Source organism: Phalaenopsis equestris, unplaced genomic scaffold (genome assembly GCF_001263595.1).
Source record: "Phalaenopsis equestris unplaced genomic scaffold, ASM126359v1 Scaffold000760, whole genome shotgun sequence".
Taxonomy (NCBI): domain Eukaryota; kingdom Viridiplantae; phylum Streptophyta; class Magnoliopsida; order Asparagales; family Orchidaceae; genus Phalaenopsis; species Phalaenopsis equestris.
The window spans coordinates 291,668-318,585 of NW_018165200.1; the positions used below are offsets into that span (position 1 = coordinate 291,668).

General features: G+C 34.9%; 1 protein-coding gene across 4 annotated transcripts in view; it reads left to right on the plus strand.

The window, feature by feature from the left end:
- The first annotated feature begins 7,367 nt into the window (after positions 1-7,367).
- LOC110030758 overlaps positions 7,368-26,918 on the plus strand; it is a 46,974-nt gene continuing 27,423 nt past the window's right edge. For all 4 annotated transcript variants that reach the window (XM_020733651.1, XM_020733652.1, XM_020733654.1 and 1 more), the window contains exons 1-5: positions 7,368-7,629; positions 7,969-8,431; positions 15,336-15,427; positions 17,763-17,927; positions 18,014-18,407. In XM_020733651.1, the coding sequence (XP_020589310.1) occupies positions 7,577-7,629; positions 7,969-8,431; positions 15,336-15,427; positions 17,763-17,927; positions 18,014-18,407 (1,167 nt within the window). In that variant the 5' untranslated portion in view covers positions 7,368-7,576. The remainder of the gene's footprint in view (positions 7,630-7,968; positions 8,432-15,335; positions 15,428-17,762; positions 17,928-18,013; positions 18,408-26,918) is intronic.

Here is a 26,918-nt window from a genome sequence, read left to right on the forward strand (position 1 = left end):
CAACAATAATGGCAAGACATCATCATCTCCTTCGTTATCACCCCCATCTTCATTATTTTTTTTTCCTTTCTCTCCCATAACATCCAAAATCTATATTTTTATTGCTAGTTCATTTAATAGGAAAATTTTGATTAATCAATTTAATTGTTATTTAAATTGAAATTAGGTTACTGTAGATTTTGTTAAAGTGTAATTTCTTTTGTTATTTGATGAAATGAAGATATTAGATTAATTTATTCTAGTAGGTTTAATTTTATTAGTTACATTCTGTAAAAATTATTATGCGATTGGAGTGGTTTTAGAGTCGCGTGAATATATTAAGATTAGTTTAAATGAGTGACGTTAAATATCATTGTTTAAGGATTATGATGGGATTAAGTGTAACACCACACAAATTTTAAAATTTTATTATATAGCTGATTGAAGTTGGCATTAAGAATGGTATACTATCTTTGATGGAGGAAAGATCATTGTATAATAGATTCAATCACTAAGTAAAAACTCTAAATTTTAGGAGTTTGTATGAATCAATTAATTTTTTTATCTCTTTTGGGAGAAAAAAGCCTTATTTTATTATGGGGTACATATTCCTTATAAGGGCAAGTCTTTCAAGTTAATTATGTCATAAAGAAAAACTCCTCCAAAAAAAACTCTCGATTAAATTAGTGGCTCGTGTCTCTATAAATTTGAGTATTTAAACTTTCAAGATTGTTATTAAAACTTAAAAGGGATAGCTCATGTCTGAACATTTCTTCTCAGAAAGTAGTGGGCGTGTAAATACGAAACTTATTCAGCACTCCAACTATCTTGGTTTGGGCTTTGCATTTTAGAAATTAAGATTCACTGAGATTTAAGATGTCCATTTAATTTGAAAGTTGTGAGATATATTCCAAGAACATGAGATCATGAAAGAGCCTACGAGATGAAAACTTATCTGATAGTAAAAAGAAACGAAGTGCCTTAGAACCTAAACTAGAGTGAGTGGTATAAATATTGTAAGAAGCTTAAATCTAATTTAAGAGGGTGCAAATGAGACCTATAGTTTCATCCCTTTGAGGAACAAACCAAGCTCGACTCCTAAAAATATCAAATCTTTTCAACTTCCAATGATATACCTAAAAGATGTTCATAAACTTATACTTTAGATTTATATTACTAAAAATCTTAATTTCTAATGACCAAAAAAAAATAGAAATATAATTATTTTGGAGCGGGACGTTTTCACCCAAATGCATCAGAATGCGGACAGTCAACAAGGAGGGACAAGGGCGGGGGCAGGGACGTCATGCCCACATAGGCGTAAAGGATAGCTGCGAGAAGTCACGGCGTAACAAAGAGTCGCTCCCACTCCCCTGATTTTGGCTCATGTCCAAACTAGTGGTGTATTGTGAGTCTAGTCGGGTTGAGCTCGACTTGTTAACGAGCTCGAGAGCCAAGCTTATCGAGCCATGAGCTCAAGCTCATGCTCAAACTTGAGCTCATTTATTAAACAAGCTTGAGCTTGAGCTCGTCCCGGCTCAGCTTGTTGGCTCGTGAGCCTGCTCCATTAGCTTACCTCTAGTCATTTAGGTTCAATTCCAGTGAGATGTCATTACATTCTCCTTCTCTGGCCACCAATACCTTTTTCGATGTGCTTAAGTAAAAATTAAATTTTTAGTTTGAGCTCGCAAGTCAACTGCTATCTATATAAGCAGAGCTCAAGCTCTAGCTCACAATTTGACAAATGAGCCAAGCTCGATAAGGGCATGGCTTAGGCTCGAGCTGGACATTTGCACCCCTAGTCCAGACCTGGGAGGACCGCCCGACTCTTCCACGTGGGTTTGGCGTGTCCTTTCCATAGAGGGATCCAATCTTAAGTATGTAGGGCTTATATATGTGATTTCTGCTTTAAGTCAACATGCTCGTACAAGCGCAAAGGATAGTTGTGGGAGGTCATGACGTAACAGAGAGCCGCTCCCACTCCCATGATTTTGGCTTGCCTGAACCAAACCGGTCCAGATTTTGGGTGTAAATGAGTCTAGCCAGTTCGAGCTCGACTCATTAACTAGCTCATGAGCTAAGTTTATCAAACCATGTGCTCGAGCTCGAGCTCAAACTTGAGCTTGTTTATTAAATAGGCTTAAGCTCGAGCTTGAGCTCGTTCTGACTCAGCTCTTTGGCTCACGAGCTGACTTTATTAGCCTACCTTTTGTTATTTTGATGCATATTCTAGTGAGAAGCATTTTCATTCTCATCATCTGACCACCAATAACTTTTTTTCAATGCGCTCAAGTAAAAATTGAATTTTTAGTTTGAGCTTACAAGTCGGCTGCTACCAATCCAAGCTGAGCTCAAGCTCATCATTCGAGCGTTGGCTCTAGCTCACAATTTGACAAATGAGCCAAGCTCAATAAGGGCATGGCTCGAGCTCGAGCTTGACTCATTTACACCCTTAGTTTAGACCCGGGAGGACCAACCGACTCTTTCACGGGGGTTTGGAGCCTCCTTTCTATAGAGGGATACAATTCTAAGTATATAGGGTTTATATATATGAGTTTTAGTTTGAGTTTTTCACTTTTTTCGTTTTCAGGTTTTTGTCAACGGTGTTGTTCTCCTCTTTAGAGTTGTATCTAAAGACGTGAATCTGCTCGAGTTGTAACTCGTCCAAGGTGATGACGTCCCTCAATGATTGAGTGGTGCTCGAGATATAGTTTAATCCTGAGATTATATTCATCCTATGCAGCCTTCTCTTCGGCGCCATCATCATCGTATTTGTCATACTCACTCGAAAACAACCTCCTTGTTGTTTTTTTGCAACCACATACCATTCAGCTCCCTCCCACTTTATTGTTATCCCTCATTGTCGCCTTCTAGCACCCAACTAGCACCTCTACTGCCACCTTCCCACTATCCTAAACTCACAATACTAGTGGTTGTCCTGACCTTTTCAAACTAATTTCTGCCACCCAAACACTGTTCAATCTCCTCAAACAACAAACTACTGCTATTTGGACTAACATTCATTACTGCCCTACTTTTTAAATCGCCAGTAATCATTGTTTTTCCTCTTCCTTAATTCAAAAACCCCTTCATTTCTCCATCTCTCCAAGCATATAACTATCACCACTATCAACAAATATGCCCTAACTTGAGTTTGTGTGTCGTGTGTGTTGTATTTACCTTTACAAGTGATTTTTTATTGTAACAGCATATTTGATCTTAGTAATAATATTTATTTTTTCTATTATGTTTTGTGTTATCTCATGTATCAATTGGTATTAGAGTTGGCCCAACCCTTGTCATATCCATAGGTTTCATAGCATCCACCATACCCAAACCATACACTCCAAAATATTTTGTTCTTGTCCCCAAATACGTTCTTTCAATTTCTAAACCTAGTTATGTTGTCTAGGAGAAAATTTTTGGAAATAAGGTCGAGTGAAAAGGACACAATGTTGTTTATGAGAATTTCACAGAGAGATGTCTAGGAGAATTCTATAGAGGTCATGCAGTGCGAAACTGTCAACTATAACAGAGTTAGTTATGTTGTCAAGGAGAAAATTGTTGGAAACCAGGTCGAGTGAAAAGGACACAATGTTTTTTATGAGAAATGCACAAAGAGATGTCTGGGAGATTTTTATAGAGGACATGAAGTGGGAAACTGTCAACTATAACAGAGTCTTACCACCTTCGTCATTCCGAAGCGGGCAATGGGATTTCAATTTCGATGATCGACAGCTTCTTACGGGCAAACCCCACACCAAAAATAGTGCCGACAAGAACCTCTATCTTGCAGATGTGACTTATAATATTTATGAAGCCATAATTTTGAAGTGAAGGTAAATTTGTCATATTTTGGTTGCAACGTTGATCCGGACAGGTTAATCGAGTGGCTCTAAACCTTAGAATGTATCTTTGAGTGTCAAGACAAGCCATCGGGGCATAATAGTGAAACTATTCGTCAACAAGCTAAATAATAATGCATTATTTTTGTGGAAAAATCTGAAGTACCTACATCAGTGAAAAGGAAAATATAAAACAAATAACTGATCTGAGATGAAACTAGAGATGCAGTGTCGGAACTAACTAATTCATTATAGACTGGATGCTCAAATTCCAATTTCAAAGTTGGAGAGACAACATCACAAGACGGTGACTATATTTTAAGACAAGGCTCAACCTTGGGATCTTACAACCAACGTATACCCAAGCAAATATCCAAGCCGACACCACCTAAGTAGAAACTAATTCAAAGTAGAGAACAGGTGGAGCGAACTTGTATTCTTAAATTTGACTGAGGCAGTAAGTGTTTAAAGTGTCATAGATTTGGGCATAATTAGTAGATTGTGCAACCAAGAGTAAGATATATTTCACTGAGCAAATATAAGTTAAAAAAAATTGGTAATGACATGGTAGACACAAAAGAGAGTGAGGACACGAAAGAAGAATATCAATTAGTCGGTGAGGAAGAGACTATCAATTCCAATTTAATCAAGGAGAGAGATTCCAGCTGATTTGACAGCAAATACTTTTGAAATTACAGAGTCTGAGATAATGGGTGCCATGCAGACTATGAGATTATGGTGCCTCAATCTACCATTTTGTAGGCATTGAGAGGAGCATCAACAGGATTGTTATGGATGTCCAAAAGGGCAATGAGTGTGAAGAGTTGATGTCAGACACAAGACAATCCCATATAGACTCCTTCTTAGATTGCCTCTATTGAGGGAGGTCCATCATGTTGGAAATGAGGTTCTTTTGTGCCACGTCTGAAAGCTTATATGGAGCTTTTTGGATATTAGATTTAGTTCAGTAGTGTACTTATTATCAAATGTCTAGACAGGAGGATGAACCACAACTTTGAAATTTATCTTAGGGGTTTAATAGGGAATAAAATTTTTCAATGCGATTCAAATAATACCAGTGAATAAGAGATCTCTTCTAAGTACTTGTCAGTAAGAGTGGAATAGTCTATCACATATTTTATTTTTGAGTTGATTGCTCTTTGCATACTTATTTATTAGCTACATTCTTCTGAGTAGGAGAAATGGAAGAAGAAAATTCTAGCTTAAGAGTTTCATAGTTACCTTGTAGGAACTTACATCTATATGCAGCTCTAACTCAGAACGTGTCAAAAAATGATACATATTTATTCTATCAAGACAAGTTATGGAATGTCAGCACCTACGGGATTGATTTACCATGAGATTACGTCATTTTCGTTGTTTGCAACAACCTGTGCCATACTACAAGGATACTAAAGCTTTGATGGATAAAATTGAAGCTCCCTCAACCCCAGGAGACTAACACTGAGCATAATTTTTTCTTGTGAATACAATTTGTATGTGAGGAGTCAAGGCACAAAAGGGGGTACAGGGTTAGGCGTAAGGGTGTCATGCTCGTGTGGGACACAAAAGATAACTTCATGCAAGAAGTTACAATGTAACAGGGAGCCACTCGTGCTCCTATGATTTTGGCTCGCTTGGGCCAAATTGTCCAGACCCGGGATGGCCGACCAGCATGTTCACATAGGTTAGCACCTCTTTTCCATAGGAGGCACAATCCCAAGTGTCTAGGGCTTATGTATGTGATTTTTTCTTTGAGGTTTTTAGTTATTTATTTTTACATTTCTTTCATCAACTTCTCTCTCCTCTTATAGGGTAGTATCACAAGAAGAGAAGGTACTCCTATCATAACTTGTCTGAGGAGGTGTGTTCCAATTGTAGTTTTATCTTCAAGGATATTTATCCTCAACCTTTTCCACTACTTTGTGAACTTCCCTTCACCGCCGTTGTTGTCATATTCACTACAGGCACCCATAAACAACCTCATTGTTGTTTTCTTGTAGTTAGCTGCTTACCACCTAACTCCCTCCCACCTTGTTGTCATCAATCATCGCCGCCTTGCGACACCTAACCTATCACGGCCCGACCTTATTTAACCTATCTACGAAATTAAATTATACCAAGTTGAGTGTGTAATAGATATCTTGGAAGAAATTACTTTTATCTTCTACTTTTCACTACAAAGAGTCACTAAGTCATTAATAATTACATAAAAATAAAGCTGAAGATTATCATCACATCACATTTGCAAAATTTCGGTCCTAACACCTATACACCACTCAATTATAGCGCCATGGCCTTGGCCTTTAGGACTGAGGCCATGTCGCCCAATGGTTGGAGCCTAAGCGTCAACCTTTCGAGTTGCACTTTACTTGACTGGGGCATAGCCACCACACTGATCTGGCTTCATGACTTTGACCTTCATAGTAGGGGCCATGACACATGGTGGTTGACGCTCTGACTCCAATCTCTCGGGTTCCAGGCTTGGCTGGTGCCTAGACACCTAACACTTGGCGCCATGGCTTTGCCTTCACAAACAAATTTTTTTCTTAAAAAAATTTTCTCTTTTTCGCACCATGTTTCTTCCACTTTGTTCCACTCATATTACTTGTTATATATGCAATAAAAACATGTAAATACATTTCTTTAAAGTACAATTTCATTAAAAAAAATATGCAAAATATAAAGATTTTCATGCAGTCTCTTCACAATCACATCTCCATTTAAATCTCCTTAAATAAAAAAAAAAATCTTCAAGAGGAATCCTTTGTATTAATTATTCTAGGTCATCCTAAAATTTTTTCTCTTAAACAAATATCTAAACCTATTTGAGGAGTATAAGCACTTATGACATTAAGAATTTTAATATCAAAAATAATTTTTAAGACTATAATTCTATCTCTAATTATATTAATTTTTACAATATTATCTTTCAATCTCTTATTTATAATTACACTTAAATTATTTCTAGTACTAATCATATCTGAATACCAAAATTTAAAACATAAATTATTAATCTTCTTAGCATTTTCTCAAACCCTTTTAGTATCTTGAATGCACAATATATTATCATTTTATTAACCATAATATATACAAATTCCATTAATTCATCTCTAAAGAGTACCTATATTTCTAAGATCACATCCTGATATTAATTTCATGAATTAATTTATTTCTCTGCATCCATAATGTAGGAAATTATGGTTTTCAAACATTATGCTCAGATGCATGTGTCACGATCTTTGTAAAATTTTCGCTGTATTTATTTTATAAACGTATCACTTTCCGGAAACGTCATAATATTTATACAATGATTTAAATGATCCATATTATGTTTTGAACACAAAATTTTAAACTCGCTATGACTACCTAACCCAAACCTCAACTTTTTGCACCCGAGAACTGAGACTTGGCAATTAGGGTGTTAAAAGCAATATAATGAATAATTAAAAAAAAAAAAAAAGAAAAGACACCTTTGTTAACATTTAAAAAATATGATATATATTAAGATTCAAATTTAGGTATTAAATATCTAAAAGAAAGGCCAGGGACGCTAGTTTTCATCGTTCTTACTTCATACACGCGGCGGTGTTCCCCTTCTCTCGCATCAATTTTATCCGCTGTACTGCTTCTTCGGCACAGATAGCCATGGAAGCGAACTGGCCGTGATGGCAAGCTTATCACTTTCGGATCCACTTTCTTTCAGCATGTCCTTAGTCAATGAAACTTCTTCGGGGCGGAGCAACTGAGATATGATGGCTGCGGCAACTGGCGCGTCCGGGGGCACAACAACTGGGATCAGCGGGTAGATTGCTTTAATGCAATGTTCTTTTTTCTTCCTTTACCTTTTTTTATTGTTTTTTTGGGTAATAGTTCGATCATTTGTGACCTGAATGTGGTCGTGGTGATAAAAATTGTGTTTATCAATAGTAACGGGGCATCTGGAACTGGAGTTCTCCGCTTAATGAACTTATCGTTGATTGAGTGAATTTGGGTACTTGGAATTCTGTTCTCATCCCCATGCTAACAGTTATACGTGTTCCATTTTGGCGCACCTGACGACTTTTATGCATTCTTTCCCGCTCGCATAATAATCCGATCGTTGTTTGTTCATCTTTCTCATTCAAAGTATTTGTGTGTGCAGAGTTTCGCAAAATTATCTGTCATGCAAAGCCACAGGACCAAAATATTGGATATGCTATAACAATGGTTTAAGGAAGAGCTATCACTTGAGACACAATTCATCAGAATTAGAGAAGCGTAGCTTCAAATATGGATGGTTGGAACTCGTAAAATTTTCACCTTCTTCAATGAAAGCAAGAAGGAATGTACCATTTATCTTGTTAGCCACCAGTGATGATGGTGTGGCAGTTAATGGAACACCACAAAGAAGCCATGCTAGTGATGCAGAGGACGTGCGGTTTAAGTCTGATCAATCTTTGCAAGGTAAAAATCTTAGCAGTGTACTTGTGCAATCCTTGCACGATGCAGCACGGGCAATAGAGTTGGCCTTTCTTGAACATAGCTCATCATCAAAATCCGCTTGGTTCTCAAAGACTTGGCTTGGTGTTGACAAAAGCGCTTGGGTTAAAGTACTGTCTTATCAGGTTCGTAGAAGAATGATATCTGTTTTTACCAATCATACGAACACACTAAAGAAAACGATGTAACGAATTAGTAGAGATATTTAATTTGTAGTATCTAAGATTTAAATAACTAAGGTAATTTTGACGTGAGTTTCTGGAAATTATTAACTCATAAATGAAGATGGGAGGAACTCTTACTTTTCAAGGAAGTTGTTTTAATAGCAGACTTTTATTTTGTAAGAATAAAAGAGAAGATTTTTTTTGCAAAGATTGTAACCGCAGGGCATGAAGAATTGTTTTTATCAGATGTGTAAATAGTATAATAATTAAAAGTGGTTATTTCCATAGGAGAACAGGTTAACGCTTAAAATATGACTTTTTTTAATTTAGTTTAATCTTTCAAGATAAGTTGTGTAGTGATTCAATTTAAACTTTGTAGGTAAATCAAATATGATGCAAGATGAAATGACTTGCTGTGTTAAGATAATTACGAAAGAATTTTCAGGAGTGTGTAAAATATTTTAAATCTAAGAAAGTAGTGTTATAAAAGGTTATAAATAATTAAAATTTCTTTTAATGATGACAAAAATAATTGATATTTTGACACAATATATGTAAGAAAACCAGAATATTTTCCAAGCTGGTGGAAAGCAACGCCTATGATTCAGCTGTTAAATGCCTTATTGTATGCTTGATATTGGAGTTGACCCAAATAACAATAGAAACATAAATATTATTACTGAAAAAGCCAAATAGGCGATTACAACTAAACACATTGAAATGTGAAATACAATAACACAACACAAACTCACACCAAGGTTCGATCTGTAGTTGGTGGGGGTTGGCTTGGTGGTTGGGGAGTGGTGGTAGGTGGAATGGGCCGTGGGGTTGCTGAAAACGGCAGTGGTTGGAACTATGATGTCTGTTAGGCGGAAGGCCTGAAACAACAACGACAACGAAGTGAAGGTATGGGACAATGAGGGGCAGTAAAGAGGAAGGGCTGTGGATTGCATAATAGCAAGGGGAGTGTTGTCCTGTGCAAGGGCAACAAGAAAGAAGGCGGTTTAGGGGTGTTGACAGTAAGAAGAAGGCGAAAGTGGGGTTTTTGGGAAGACGGGAACAAGTCGGAAGGGAGGAGTGTGGAGGATGGGAAAGTTGAGGATAAATACCACCTTGGTAGCTAGATACAATCGGAGCACTACTGGACCATTGTAGCAGAATCACCACCTCGAAATGAGATACAGCCGGAGCACCACTCGCCCTTGCATATAACCCTAAAAGGGAAAATTTGGAGACGTCAATGGCTGTCCCTACAAAAAACTCACAAAAAATTATCCCAAAATAGGATAAGAACAATATATATAATACTAAGGAAACTAAGGAGTGGACTCACTCCAAATAGGCTGCAAATCCACGGACAGGAAGGATCAATCGCCCCTCAACACCTCTATTTTTAGCAGGTCCAAGCCGCACACATCTTCTTACGTCTGGTCCAGAAGCAGCGACGTCGCATCTTTAACGCCCCACATTAGTGGACACAGGATGCAGGAAATGCTGTTTTAGTCTTCCGTGGTTGAGGTAGCTTCTATCTCATTTGTTGAAGCTTCTGTCTTCTTATAGTATGATGTCAGGTCGACCACGTTGAAGGTGGTGAAGTTATTGTAACTTTCCGATGAGTCAATCCTATAGGCGTTGTCATTCCATTGTATATCCCAATAGAATAAATATCCATCATTTTGTGGCTCAATTTAAGTTGAAGCTGTATTTAGTCGTAAATTCTCACAAAGTAACTCTCGAGCCACTTGATCTTTAATTTTTCTCATCCACTTCTCATACTCGATTGGATATATTCGATAAACAAGTATATACGGAGGATTCAATTGTGAGACTAAATATATGACAAACTGAGTAACTTTCACTACCGACCATTCAAGAGAGACCTCTTCTTCTTCTTTGGTAGGGCTTGAATTCTATTGTAGAATTTCTTCTCCACCAAACTCCCAAGACAATTTCCAAAGTTGTGGTTCATCCTTTCTTTTTTGGCCATCTGTCGGTGGGTTCACTGCTGAACTGAATTTAATATCCAAATAATTCACATAGCCTTTCAATAGTAGCTCATAAGCTTCTCATTTATGACATGTTAGACGACTTTCAACAGTAACCACCCAATAGATGAACTGTCAATCAAGATGTCTAATGATTTTGTCAACAAGTGTTGTGCCTTTTTAGGTATCGGCTTCTCAGACTCACTTTCTTCTAGAGCAACCTCTACCAGTCCAATTGGAGTCTTTTTTGTGGGTCATCTTTAATCACTAGCGTCTATTCATCGTCAGTTTGAAGTTGAGGCTCATTTATGAAGTCTTCATTCTCTCCTGTATCTCTGTCTATTTCTTCAATTGCTCTCTGATTAGTGAAATAGATCATTCTCTTGATTGTGCAATCTGATTTAATGTGCTCAAATCCATGGTACTTGAAATACTTCCTGACTGGGACAGATTTGTGAACGCAGATTGGTGCCACCATTTCTCTGCATTGAACTAGTGTCTCCTTTTGTGTGGACTGCTTGGATGTTCCCTTAGGTGTACTCTGGCTTTATAAACATGGGGTTCAACTCTGTTTGTATGATGTGGTGGTCATTCAGTGATGTTACATCTTCTATTTTGAAACCATCCTGTCTGTAATAAACTGACAGGTACTGGCGCTGTATTTCTTGTTTCATTACAGATCAACTAGTAATTTTATTATTTTTTTGCTGTTGTCAAAGTATTTTCAAGTTCTCTCAACATCGAGATGCACTTTTCCTTAACTTACTGGCGGTTAGTTTCACCATTTTCTTAGTGGGATGTTATTCAAAGCACGTTTCGTTGTTCAAAACCACTCGATGAACTCGTCCGAATCCATGTGACCGTTAAAATATGACAACTTCATTTTTACGTTGAAATCTCATATTCTCTAATATTTTATGCCAAGTCTTTGGATTAATGGTTTTTCTCTGAAATCTGCCTTGTGGAAGGGATTCACCGTATTCTTTCGACCTAGCAAGTCACTATTATGGCTATAATTGACTCTTCCAGATTGCATTTTCCCAAAGGCAGTATGCCTTTGTTACAGTTGGAGAATTTTTCACTGCACATCCTCTATAAAAAATTCCCAGACTTCTTTTTATGGATATCTTAGAAATGACATTATGAAATTTCCTCTCGAATAAGTCCCTGATAATTGTCTCTTAGGTGGTGTTGTTGGGTTTGGGGTTTGGGGTTTGGGTTTGAATAGATGAAAGAGGATGTATAGGGATCATGTAAGGTGGGAAAGAAAATTTTTGAGTGGCTCATTTGAAAAATTAGCAAAGAGAAGTATTTTTGTGCGACATAGGGTTGGGTATTGGTGGATACTAGAAATCCTATGATAAGATTAGAGTTATTCTTGCTCTGATATCAAATGGTATCAGAGTTAACCCAAATAGTAATAGGAACACAATTATTGTTACTACAAAAGCTAAATAGGTGGTTACAACTAAACAAACACTGAAATACGAAATACAACACAACACAAACTCACACTAGGGTTCGATCAGTGGGTGGTGAGGGTTGGCTAGGTGGCCCGGGAGTGGTGATATGTGACTATAATGGACTATGGGGTTGCTGGAAACTGTAAGAGGGGCTGGAACTGCAATGGTAGCGATGTGGAAGGCCTAGAAGAACAGCGACAGCGAAACTGAGGGCTGTGGCAGCGAGGGGAATTGAAGAGGAAGGGCTATGAACTGTAGAAAAACAAGAGTAATGCTGTCATGTGTGGGAGCAATGAGGAAAAATGAGGTTTAGGGGTGCTAGCAGTAAGGAGGAGGAAGTGAGGTTTCTGGGAAGGTGAAAACAAGTCGGAAGGGAGTAGTGCAGAGGATGGGAAAATTGAGGAGAGATACTACCTCGGGAGTAAGATACAATCGGAGCATTACTCGACCCTTGGAGAAGAATCACCTCCTCAGAACGAGATGTAACCGGAGCATCACTTGGCCTTTGATACAACTCTAGAAGAGAAAACTTTAAGACTTTGGCTTCTGTCCTGACATAAAAACTCACAAAAACTATCCTAGAACATGACAAGAATAATGTTATATAATACTGCGATGATTAAGGTAACACGACGAGAATAACATATATAATACTATGGTAATTAAATAGTGGTCCCCACTCTCAATAGGCGACAAGTCCACATGCAGGAAGGATTGGTTGGCCCTCAACACCTCTATTATGAGCCGGTCTGAGCTACACACATCTTCTTGCTTTCGATCTAGAAGCACGTCGCTTCTACATCTTGCGTCAGTGGACGCGGGATGCGGAAGACGCCAACATCAATGTAATTTTCCAAGACGTGGCAGAGAGAGATAAAAGTAGCTTATGCTAAGAAACGAAAATCTAGAGAGTGTTAATGGTGAAGGTAACAAGTCTTTAATTAAAAGTCATTAAGAAATTTAAGAATGTTATTTTGGGATATTATTGAAAGAGAGTATTAAGGAAATTTTCTAAGTGAGTGTATAATGTATATAACTAAGTTCTATACTATAGGTTGATTGAAAAATGTTAAAGTTAGCTTTCAAATATAAAAGGTAAAGTCTTAGACTAAATAAGAAATTTATCAAGTTTTTAGAGAATTGCAAGAGATAATGGGGTACACAACAAATTTTTACATTGAAATCTAAACTTTAAAGGGTTGATTGGGATCACTTTTGTTTTTTTTATTATTTATTTTACTTTATCTGTTTATTTTTTTTATTTAAAACAAAACATGTTTGTAATGATATAACATGTATAGTTGTTTTCAAAAACACTTAAAATAACTTTTAGATGTTTTGAGTGTTTTTTAAAAACAAGCTAGTTTGTTTAAAAAAAAAAAAAGAAAAAAGAAGAAGGAAAATGTGTATTAAACAAATATGTATTTAAAATAAAAGAAAACAAAAGAGGTCACAAATAAGCACTAAGATTATGCTAAATACTAGATGGGAAATATTTTGTTGCTAAATTTTAACATTAAAGTTGATGCTTAGGGTTGCTAAATTTTAACATTAAAGGTGCTGCTTAGGGTTACATTCATCATGCAAGGCATATAAGTTTGATGGCTTAAAATTATTATACTATTGTGTTTTCTATAAAGTTTTAATTTTGATTTATTTGTGAGTAAAAAATAGATAGGGATGTTATTAGTAGATTTCAAGTTGGATGTTTGAAGTGGAAGAATGCATCGGGTTTATTGTGTGTTAGAAAAATATCGCTTAAACTGAAAGGAACATCTGATAAAATAGTGGTGAGACCTACCATGCTTTATGGTGCATTATGTTGGCATGTAAAAGAGAAGCATAAAATTAACTGTTGTTGAGATGAGAATATGTAGGTGGATGAGTGGTTTTATACTTAGAGATAAAATGTGAAACAAATATGTCTGAGACAGAGTTGGAGGAGCTCCAGTGGCGGACAACATTGGAGAGAGTCACCTTAAATGGTTTGGTCATATTAAACGTCGACCATCTGATGACTCTGTTAGGACAGTGGTTGTTTTAGATTTGACTTAGGTTAAGAAAAATAGAGGTAGACCTAAAAAGACTCGGGCATGTTGTATAAAAAATGATCTTAATTTATTAGAATTAAATGAAATTATAACCCTCAATAGGACATAATGGGAAAGAGGATTCATGTAGATGATAGCTACTTACAATTTGGACCCCACTTAGTGGGATAAATACTTGTTGCTGTTGTTGTTGTGAGTAAAAAATAGACAATAGCTTCATGAAATGTTATCTTTCTATTATGTAATTCCTGGTTGTTGTATTGCTTGGAGTGACTGAGTTTGAATTCGAGTAATTTACATTTTCCAAATTGTGCCTGTTTTCTTGTGCAAGGAATGCTCCATTAGCTTTCAAAATGAGGTAGAAATGCATGCCAAATTAAAATTTTTCTTCAGATGATCAAGTTAGAGCGGTACACATGTTTTTTTATGACTATTGTGTTACAAATCCCTAGCCTAATAATTTTTCAAATTAGAGTAAGCATTGCATTCAGAATATGTAGTTCTACCTAGTAACTACCAAATCCACATGAATTTCTATTCATCCACTTTGATACTTCATGGAAAGGCTGCTTTTACTCGAGTGAATAATAGCTGACACATTCATCCCAAGGTTACTGTTGAAGTTTGAATTCAAATTTTTTTCACTCAGATAACTTTCAAAATGAAACATCTTCTTATTAAAGATTTGCAACAATTCAGTTGGCATCCCCATTGTAAATCCTGCAATTTTCTTTGGCTAGAACCATATACATGCGGGAGAATTAGAAGACCATTTTTTATTCTTCTACTTATCAGCAAGTTTTTGCTCATTTGCAATCGTGCACTTCTATTATCTAAGTAATAAGAGGTACTTGGCCCCCGTCTCGGGGGATATAGTTCATAATGCCGAACCACTGTAAGCCTTTTTGCCTCTTTTTTGTGTTGTTCTCTTTACTCATCCAGGAAACTTGAAGCACAATAGTTTGTTGAGTAGCTTGAATAAGAGTAATTTTTTTTTCTAATTTCCTAAATTATAAACAAAATTTTGTTTTGTTACTACTCATTCAAGTAGTCATAATATTCCTCTTTTCACAAGTCGACTTAAAGTGGATGGTGATTGGGGGCTAGGAAGAGCGAGCGTGGGACAAGTTTATAATGAATGGTAGAAATGCAATGCCTTTCTTGTAGATCCTTGTACATTATGATTTATTCACTAATTAATGATTGAGATCCATGTGAAAGATGTGAAGTGAAAGACCTGGATAATATTTTGGAAAACATGGAAATGTTTTAATATCTAATCATCTGCTGTTTCTTTTTCTTGTAAATTCTATATTAATTACTTATATAGTTTATTGAAACTGCTCTAATCTTTTAATTCTTTTAGGCTGCAGTTCACTCTCTATTGCAAGGAACAAAAGAAATTTCATCTCGCGGAGATGGAAGAGATAGAGATATCAATCTTCTTGTTCATAGAAGGTCCATAAATTTTTCTTCGTTTCTTGTCATTCCTTTTGTAACTTGGTTTTTATGGCTTTTTATCTGATGTAACATAAGCCCTCTTATTTGAAAATATAACATAAGCCCTCTTATTTGAAAATATAAATAAAACGCGGGAATGACTTATGCTTATTTTGTAAGTTTCTCTTTCTGGATGAGTTTTAACTTGGTTTTGTTTAAACAGATGGGATGTAAGCAAGTACCTTTTCAACACTTGTTTGGTTGTTGAATACAGATATGGAGTTTGATCTTTAGCTTAATGCAAACACACTCAAGTTTGGCATGAAGAGATGGCAGGAACAACTGCATTTTTTTGAATTACATTTGCTGTGTTCGAAAACCATATCAGATAGATAGAAACTGATAAATTCAGAATTTAAGGAAACCGAAATCCATTCACTTCTTTTTTGTTTGGACAGTATAACAGAAATTGTTTTGTTTATGCAATTCTAGTAATCTGCTAAAACTGTTTATTTTTTCTCCAGAATAATTTTTTTTTGCAGTTTTTAGTCTGTTAAGGTTGTTAGAATAGAAACAGTTCATGCTAACATAAGCAATTCTTGGTATACTTGATGGAAGCAAGCACTGGGACTAACAGTGCTTTCTTTTAGCTTGTTAAATTTTAGTTCAATTTTCTTGGTTTGGACAATGATAGCACTGGTCATTTTGTTTATGCTGTGCTAGGAAATTGCGTAACTGATTTTTCTCCAAAATTATGGTTTTTCAATTTTTGTGTTTTGAAATAGAAAGTAGGTCATCTTATTGCTAACATAAGCAATGCTAAGTATACTTGAAGGTCGAAGCACTGCAAGTATTGTGTATATGTTCCATCAATAACATTTTCTTGAATTTTTTAATCAATGCAATTAATTTTGCTAATACCAATCTTAATATTAGAATTTCTCTTGCTAGCTTGATCATTTTTTGAATCTGCATCATTATGCATTCCTCATATGCAACATTTCTATCCAAATCCATTAGATATTTTACATTGATGACAGTAATGGTTAGAAATATTTATCCTTTTAAATTCGTTATATTACCTTTCTAGTTTATTTTATGCGTTGGTGGTGATATTTAGCATTGTTAGCGATAATTGCCATAGCCTAGGCAGAACCTAGCTCTAATATCGTGCAATAAAGAAGGAAGAAGAGAAATAGGAGAGAAGAGAAGAGGATTACTTTCTACTTATTTGGCTGAAGCCTGAAACATGGCTCTATACATAAAGTCTTACAATGGGTAAAAAGTAGTAAGAAGTAAATCATCCTAGTAAGAAAGGAAATGAAACAATATGACAGCAATTATTCTTATAAAAATACTAACAATAAAATATATAATCCCTTTTGGAGAACTACAAAAGCTGTTTACTAAATCTGCTCAATCTGCAGACCTTATGATGTTAATCCAGGGGTAGTGAAGCTGCCGTGTCAGCATTGGAGGGCCAAGCTGGCTATCTTGGGAGCTCCCATTGCTGCCATAGCAGACTTGCCAACCTTGCCTATCTGACTGCTGCAGGAACCCAAGATTTTCATTATTATTCTAGGAAAGTAATGGCTCTATTATTCAACATAGATGGTAGTATTTTATGGTTATTGATATGCTTCAATTCAAATAAACATGTGAAAAGGCTTGCATACAACTCATTTGTTAAGTTGTCTTCAACAGGGAGAACTAGTAGAGCATATTAGGTGCCAGAGCAGATAAAATGTGTATTATTTACTGACATATGGTTATTTTTTTAGCCCATAATTTTTTTTACCTTCGAAGAATTCCTTAAACGAATGTCATTATTCCATTGTTTTGAAGCTTGTTTTTTGTTTGTGGAAGTTTTACGTGCATACCGGTCATTTCTTATGTATTTAAATACCTATCACCTAAACTTCATTTTTTACATCCCTAACACGAGAATGTGTTTTTTACTTTTTTAAATTTAAAATGGTGGTTTGTTTGATGTGTTATGGAAGATTTGGGTGTTATAAATGTAAAAATTAAAGTTCAGTTGTTAGATATCAAATACATAACAATTGGGTGGTATGTAAATGCCCCCTTTTTTTTAAGGAGATAGCTATTTGGCTTTTCTGACTTAAATATTTGAAAAGTACATGAACTTTTCCCATGGTCTTGGCAGTCCTCATTCTGCTGGACTCCAAATTGTTATAGTGACTTCAATCACATTCTCAGAATAATAATAATGTCGTTACTTTGATCACAAAAGTGATAAATGGTTGAACATTATCCTTTATTTTAATATGTTCATTGTTAGTTCTTTTTTTAAACAAAAAATTTACCAGATTAATCAATTTTTAACATTCAGCTTGACCCGGCTGTGTGCTCCATTGGAGAGTATAATCTACGAGGAATTGTCTGCTAAGCAGCCTTCAACGTCTGAATGGTTTTGGTCTCATCAACATCCGATGGTTGTGAATACATTTGTGAACATATTGGAAAGAGATCCTTGCTTTACAGCAGCTACAAAATTGTATGTTCTTATGCTCATTATGTAGGGGTTTGTTTAGCAAAAGATTTGCTAAATTTTAGCTTTATCTTTCACCCCCTCTTTGTCAGATGCTCGACAGGAAAGACTTCTGGATCAGCTACTAAAAATGACCTTACACTGCTTAAGCTTGCTTTGAGCTGCCTTGCTGCTGTTACAAAGCTAGGATCAGCGAAAATTTCTTGTTCACAATTTTTGTCATTGCTTCCTGATGCTACTGGTAGACTGATGGACGCGCTTCTTGACTTTCTCCCAATACAGAAGGCTTATGATTCTATGAAAGAAATTGGTCTACGCAGAGAATTTCTTTTTCATTTTGGTCCTCGAGCTGCTAGTGTTAAATATAAAGGTGAGCGTACTGTTGAAGAAATCTCATTTTGGATTAATCTTCTGCAGAAACAACTGCAACTGGTTATTAGCAGGGAAAGGATATGGGCAAAGCTTACAACATGTGAAAGCATAGAGGTAAGAAAATCTAAACCTTCTTTTTGATGACATTGCACCTGAATTCGTCCCTTAGTAGTCACAGTTCTGCAGATAACTTTTTCTTTTTGGGGTCAAAGTGAGTATCCATCAGCTGGGGGTTTTAGTAGTCTTGATTGCATGAATTTTATAATGCTTAATTTGTTCTTGGTTTCAAAATGTTGGTCATTCTAGTCTACCGAGACTTACGAAAAGTGCTATGAGTTTCCTATTTGGAAATTATTATTCCCTATGAAATTATATTAATTTGCATTTACTTATAAAGTATGTTTGTTCAGGAGAAACGTTTAGAGTTTCGAATTTAATTGTGATGGTAATTTTCAATTTACGAGAACATGTGGAGATGAAATCTAGATACGTGCCAAAGCACAGCTAATGTTTGCTTGATCTGTTTACGTAATAATGCAGGAAGCATATATATATTTTTCTGGGTTTTTTTGTTGGTATTGAAAAGATGGTTAATGTGCAAGGAAATAGAAGTTAAGCGATGTGATTGCTGACTGGAGTCAGCTGTACAAAATCATGTATGAGATGTGTGAATTAGCCTTAGAGTAAGGGGGGAGGGACTGATTGACAACATATGCCTTAACTTGATATATATCACAATCTGTGCGTTGCTTTTATGCATTCCTACAATATCAGTTATAAGTTAATATTACGGATATTTTTCACATGCAGAGTTTGGGCTGCTTTACATAAGCCGATCTAATTTCACTTAGATGTCCATTGCTATTTGATTGTGCCTGTTGTTACATTGCACTTCTCAGTCTTGCATTGAGTGGAGAACTTGTTTAAAATTTCATGCATTATTTTCTTGTATGAGATGCTTGAATTGTCCCAAGGAAAGGAGTGAGGGAGGGAGGGAGAGTCTAAGGTTCCTTGATCAAGTCTCCTGTGACCATGCAATAAATTTCTTTTTTTTTTTAAATCAGTCAATGAAATAAGTGCAACATTAAAAGACTATAATATCAAAGATAACTAGAAAGCAACACAGCGAAGGTCATTAGACGGAAGGGAATCTTATGCGAATCCTTTAAAGTGCCTTGCTTGAAGTCTGGTAAATCTTGGGGATGGTATATTTTCTTTCTATTCCTTTCCCTCCTAGCATATGTTTCATCCACTAGGTCTGATTTGAAATATTCACATCAATATCAAATTTATAAGACTGCAAATTTGGATTGCCAATATCAATATTAGCGGGATGATTTTGAGAAAATAACATATATGGTGGATATGGGTCGGTGATCTTGTGAGCTGATTAGGTGTTGATTTCCCTTTTTTGGTAGAAGACAACCAGGAAGACTCTGAGTTTGTGATAAGATCTAGCTTAAGTTTGAATTTTTATGAAAACACCATTAAAACTAACCAGAACTCTAACCACTAAGTTTTAATCATTCGATTGGTCTTTTATGTCATGCTTTCAAGGATCATTAAAAGATGATTTTTGCAATTATGGGCGAGCTTGCAAATTCTTGTGAAATTGTGATCAAATATTCTGCAAGAACAATCTTAACGAACACCCTCATATTCTTCCATCTGCTAGTAATTATGGGCAATGGATCCAATACGAATCTCCCTATCCAAATGGATAGTAATGTCTATTTCTATTGGGACCTTAATCATTGATGCCTTGGAGAGCTTAGCAGTAATAGCATCTACAACAACAACAACAACAACAACAACAACAACAACAACAACAACAACAACAACAACAACAACAACAACAACAACAACAACAACAACAACAACAACAACAACAACAACAACAACAACAACAACAACAACAACAACAACAACAACAACAACAACAACAACAACAACAACAACAACAACAACAACAACAACAACAACAACAACAACAACAACAACAACAACAACAACAACAACAACAACAACAACAACAACAACAACAACAACAACAACAACAACAACAACAACAACAACAACAACAACAACAACAACAACAACAACAACAACAACAACAACAACAACAACAACAACAACAACAACAACAACAACAACAACAACAACAACAACAACAACAACAACAACAACAACAACAACAACAACAACAACAACAACAACAACAACAACAACAACAACAACAACAACAACAACAACAACAACAACAACAACAACAACAACAACAACAACAACAACAACAACAACAACAACAACAACAACAACAACAACAACAACAACAACAACAACAACAACAACAACAACAACAACAACAACAACAACAACAACAACAACAACAACAACAACAACAACAACAACAACAACAACAACAACAACAACAACAACAACATAATTCAAATCTAAAACATCTACTCTCCTAATCGGATAATCAGATGGTCGACGTATAATATGACCAAACCATTTAAAACGACTCTCTCTATTTTTTTTTGTCACTAGAGCTATACCAACTTTATCACGAAGATATTCATTTTTTGCATTTTGTCTCTAAGTGTAAAGCCACTCATCCACCTAATCATTCTCATCTCGACGACACTTAACTTAGTATTATGCTTTTCTTTTAAAGGCCAACATTCAGTGCCATAGAGCATTGCAGCCATAGAGCATCCATAAATAATTGCAGGTTTCAACACCATCTTATAAAATTTTCCTTTCAGTCTAGGCGGAGTTTGCTTTCACACAAAATGCCCGAAGCATTCCTCCACTTCAACCAACCATCTTGAATTCTACCATTAACATCCCCATCTATACCACCATCGCTTTGAACAACAGATTCGAGATATCTAAATCGTTCACATCTTTTCATAATTTGATTACCCAAAGTTACACTTCTGTCACTATAGTTACTACTACTAAAATTATATTTCATGTATTCAGTTTTAGTTCTACTCAAACGAAGGCCTTTAGACTCCAATGTAGACCTCCAAAATTCAAGTTTTTCCTTGGCAAATTACTCCAATGTAGACCTCCAAAATTCAAGTTTTTCCTTGGCTTTTTCTCTCGTTTTATCCACGAGAAGGATATCATCAGCAAAAAACATAGGCCGAGGGACATCCTCGTGTAAATCTCCAGTAAGACCATCCATAACTAAAGAAAAAAGATGTGGGCTAAAATGCTGATCCTTGATGTAATCCAACATAAATAGTAAAATAATTGGTCAATCCTCCTTCAGTTTGAACACAAGTAGCATCTTTAGTATACATATCTTTAATGACTTGAATATAAGTCATATCAACACCTTTCTTCTCAAGAACTCTCCAACAGATATCTCTTGGAACTTTATCGTAAGATTTTTCTAAATCAATGAAAATCAAATGTAGATCCTCCTTATTATCTCTAAACTTCTCCATCAAACATCTCAATAAATGTACAGCTTCCATAATGGACTTGCTTGGCATAAATCCAAATTGATTATGAGAAATCTTTGTAATATGTCTTAACCTATGTTCAGTTACCCTCTCCCATAATTTTAAATTATGGCACATCAACTTAATTCCTCTATAATTTGCACACTCTTTTGCATCTCTTTATTCTTAAAAATGGGGACCAAAATACTTTTTCTCTACTCGTGCATCTTTTTAGTTTTTTAAATAATATTAAAAAGTTTAGTAAGCCAAGAAACTCCCAAATCGCCTAAAAATTTCCACACTTCAATTGGGATATCATCGGGTCCCACAGACTTTCCACCTTTGGTTTTCTTTAAAGTCTCATTAATTTTTTTTTTACTAATGCAACGATAAAAATGAAGTGTTTTATTATTATTAACAATATTAAGATTACTAAGGCCGATCGTATTTTCAGAAACTTCTTTAAAAAGTTTAGCAGTAATAGCATCTGCTTAAAATAAATTTTTAAAAACAGAACCAGGAGAAACTAGTGTAGATCAGTTGAAATAATGAATTGAAGGCTCAGAAAAAGTAACTCAAATTGTGACAGGTGGTTCTGCAGAGCAATCAAAGTATGGAGACCACTTAAGCATCCATATCGGAAAACTGTTCACATAATATTGTCCTCGCTATGACATTTCGTAAGTAATCAACTTATAGTTTAATAAGAACATGGTGAGAGTCATTAAACTCAATGGAGAAATATCCAATAAATCACTAATCAAAATGAACTTGTGAACAATTGTAAGGTGGGGTGGTCCTTAAGAGAACTTGCCAAGAATGGTGAAAGAGAAAGATATGCTAACTTGTATATTTTTTCATCAGAAAAAAAAAGTTGGTCTATCATGAAGTGTAGAGGGCATTTTGTAATAAGTTGGGACTGATCCTTGTTGAAAACATTAAAAAATTGAGTGGAGAGAGCCAGCGAGTTGAGATCTATAATCCATCCCCCACACCCCCAACCTCAATGAAAGAATGCATGACACATGTAAAAGGAGATTTCAAGGCAGTTGACACATCGGGAGCAAAAGCAACCTAAGGGTAACCAGCACAATGCATGATCGTCGGAGGAGCAGGCTGCCTGTATGAAGAAGTTTTTGAATCAAAAGGCAGCTAGAGAGGTTTTTGAGGGTGCTTAAGCCAAAAGCAAAACCCGATTGAAGAAGTAAGGTTGCCACCTTAGATATCTTGGCTGGAGAAGTAATAACCACTGAGAGAACCATGAACTCATAGGATGGGCAAATTTGATGTTGAAACCAGGAGGAGTCGCCTCCAGGGCGTAGTAACAAACGGATGATAAGCATAAACTTGCAGTGTGCTAATGTGATAACATGAACACAACATGGTTAAAAAATGGAAGCCTTGCACGTGAGGTTGGAATTGAGGGCAATATAGTGGCTCACAAGGGGGTTGAGTGTGTCCCATCAACCCTCACAAGGATCGGGTGGGCATCCGCAAGGTGAGGGAAAATTCAATGAAGCAACTTTTGAACTATTGGAGCATAGCAATAACTAATCTTGCATTGTTTTTAGGATTAGGGATACAATCATCAAATCTATAGTCAGCAAAATCACAAACTATCTATTGAAATCGATGTTTTATAAGGCAGAGGCTTGCTTAGAGGCACGAGGCAAAAGCCATACGAATTTATATTTATTTATTTATTAGATAAAATATTTTAAAAAACAAATATAAAGAGAATTTTTAAAATAAACTCAAAATTTAAAATTCATAATCATTTTATCCATGTTCATATTTTAAAATCTATTAAAACAAACATAAATTGGTCAAAAATTTGACTATCAAGTATTAAATTAAGAGGCCAAAAGGTATATTGCACAATATTCAAATATTAAAAAACATCCAAATCCTTATGATCTAACAAACATAAAGACTGATTTCATATAATCTACAAAGATAAAAAAAAAGTTGATTTCTATTTTAAATTATTGAACATATTAAAAAACATCGTAGCTACACTAGGGTGTTGCCATTGGGCATGTCCCCTCCTCTTGTCTTAGCTCAGCTCGACCTTGCTAGATTAATCTCTCGCAAGTTTCCTTTTGTTAACGCTCTGTCACCAGGCTTCTCATTTTGCTAACTTCCTGCATTCACTAAAATTGGTCCTATTTTTCTGGTTCTTAGATGTGGACATCTTATGGTGTTGGCGTCTTATTCTTATTTGAGGCATATACCTGACACGAGAACTTATTGGGACACGGTACTGTAACTGATACAGTGTTGCGGTCCAACTCTTCTACTCCCTTTTTCTATTTGATTCATTGCCTTGTCTAACCCTCACTTTTTTAGCACTTTCCTTGTCTACCTCATTCCTTTTCCATTTCCTTCTATTTCTCTTCCTTTCCTATTTTTATTCCTTCATCTTATATTCATCGACTTTTTCTATTCTCTTCTATATTCTATTTTCTTTCTATTCTAAATCCTTCCTATTCTAACTACTAGTACCTATTATGAATGCAATTCTAGTAGTAGTAGCTCTAGTAACAGAGTTGCAACTATGGGTGATCAAATTATTAAAAGGTGTGAACGTTTCAGATACATAGGGTCTATTGTTCAAAGTGATGGTGATATAGATGAGGATATTATTAGAAGAATTCAAGTTGGTTGAAGTAGATGAATGCTTTAGGCCTATTTTATGATAGAGAAGTACCGCTTAAACTGAAAGGAAAATTTTATAAGATTGTAGTGAGACATACAATGCTTTATGATACATAATGTTTGCCTTTAAAAGAGAAGCATAAAACTAAGTATTACTAGGATGAGAATGCTTAGGCGGATGAGTGATTTTACACTTAGAGACAAATTGCAAAATGAATATATATGTGAGTGGTAGACAAAATTAGAGAGTCGTCTTAGATGGTTTGATCACATTAAACGTCGGTCATCTGATAATCCGGTTAAGAAAGTATTTGTTTTAGATTCGACATATGTGAAGAAAGGCAGAGGTAGATCTAGAAAGACTTGGCCATATTGTATAAAAAATGATCTTAATTTATTAGAATTAAATGAAAATATGACAGTCAATTGGACGCAATGAAAATGATTCATATAGCTGACCTCACTTAGTGAGATAAAAGGCTTGTTGTTGTTGTCGTTTGCTGTCTTAGGGTTCAACTTTTATCTTATAGATTTCAGATTTTTGTTTAACCTGGGTGGGTATAGACGGTCGGACGGTGTGAATTAAATTTTCTATTTTAATCTACAATTTAACTGATGAAAAAACCACTAATTAAATTAAATTAAAGCGATACAACTAAAATTATCTCATTAGTGGGTCGTGTTTTCTATAAATGTTTTCCCTTCTATCGCTCATTTTTAATTGCTTAATTAACTCGAAAAAGTTAGTTTAAAATGAGCTAAAAAAGCAGTGAATACTCATATTCCTAAACTAAAACAACACAATTAAAACGAAAGTAAAATGCATGCCATTTAAAATTTTAATAAATCATTATTAGCAATTTTTAATGTTATCAATGAATTTCGGGTTAATCGCTTAATAACCGAAAAAGTTAGTTTGAAAGCGAGCTAAACAAATCAGTGAATACTCATATTCCTAAACTGCAACAACAAAAATGAAAACGAAAGTAAAATGCACGCCATTTGAAATTTTAATAAATCAGTATTAACAATTTTTAATGCTATCAATGAATTTTTCTATATCATTATCTTACTAATATTATTCTATATCTGTACCTCATCACAAGAGCACTGTCTAAATGTTTATACTAATTAAGACACTTCAATATTAATATCTTTTTCCATATACGTATACTGATAACTTAGCGCTCTTTCACTAGTACCATTAAATGGTGACTCAATGATAGTTAGTCATGCACATACAACATTCTATCAAAATTAATATTTATTGAAATACATTTCATTCTCATTTGTATATCAGAGAATATTCTTATAAAATCACTTAAATAATGTTGTTCATATATCATTCATACAATATGAATAAAAGTTCACTAGAATTCAAAATCACGAGCTTGCAATAATTTCAATATAACTAATGATAGTACCAATAAATGTATTTGGTCTAGAAGAAGCAAAATATCACTATAGTATAAGAACATAAATACTAATTAATTACCTCGATGTCAATTAATTTGCTATTTCTTTGATGTTGTCTCTTCTAAAATTGAAAGCCTTAAATAAACATGTATAAAATTTAATTAATTTATTATTTTAATAAACTATTACCTTTTCATTATTTAAGTATTAAATTTATTTATGTAATCCTACTTAAATTCTATTTAATATATATATCATAAAAAAAATAATCTCAACAAGTTGGCGGAGCAAAATTAATGGAACATTTTCTTAGTGAACTAGTCATCATGGGTGATGCAATGACTGAGCTAATTCGTTAAGGGTGTGAGTGCAAATTAGCATGGAAGTTGGGAATAAGCGAGAGAGTAGTGACTGAGCGTGTTTTTAAGGGAACAATGTGTAAGCAAAGAGCTAATTGTGAGTTTTTTTTAATTTATTTTATTTGAATTATTTTGAGACATTTGCTTAATGAATTAAAAGAGAAAAAAACAAGCTTTTATTTTAGTGTGAGTTCTTAGAATTTTTTAATTATTCTTAAATAATAACATGGGGTGATCAATTTGCTTATGTGGCTTAAATGACATTCCTTAGATATGCCCCCCCCCCCCCCCCCCCCCCCAAAAAAAAAGAAGCTTTTAAATCATTGATATAATGAAAAAATAAATAATGTTGGATTATTTTCTCTTTTCCTTATGTTTATAAATTTGAGAAGCTGTTTGTATTAATTTTATTGTAGGATTGCCACTAATTTTTTGTAAGCTTAGTTCCATCAATTTTAATGTATTGTTTTTCTGAATAATGCATTTTATTCTTATAATAAACTATCGATGTCATATATTTAGCGAAGTTAAATACAATGATTTTGTTAAATTATATTGATTTCTTATATTATCATGTCTAAGAACAATGTGAAATTTATTATTATTTTCTTAAAATATAATGGGAGCTCAAATAAAATTTTCAATAATATCATTCTCAAATTGATGTAAAAACAACAATGAAAAAAATAAGGTTAACTATTTAGATGTATAATTAGTGAGTATTCATCTAATCG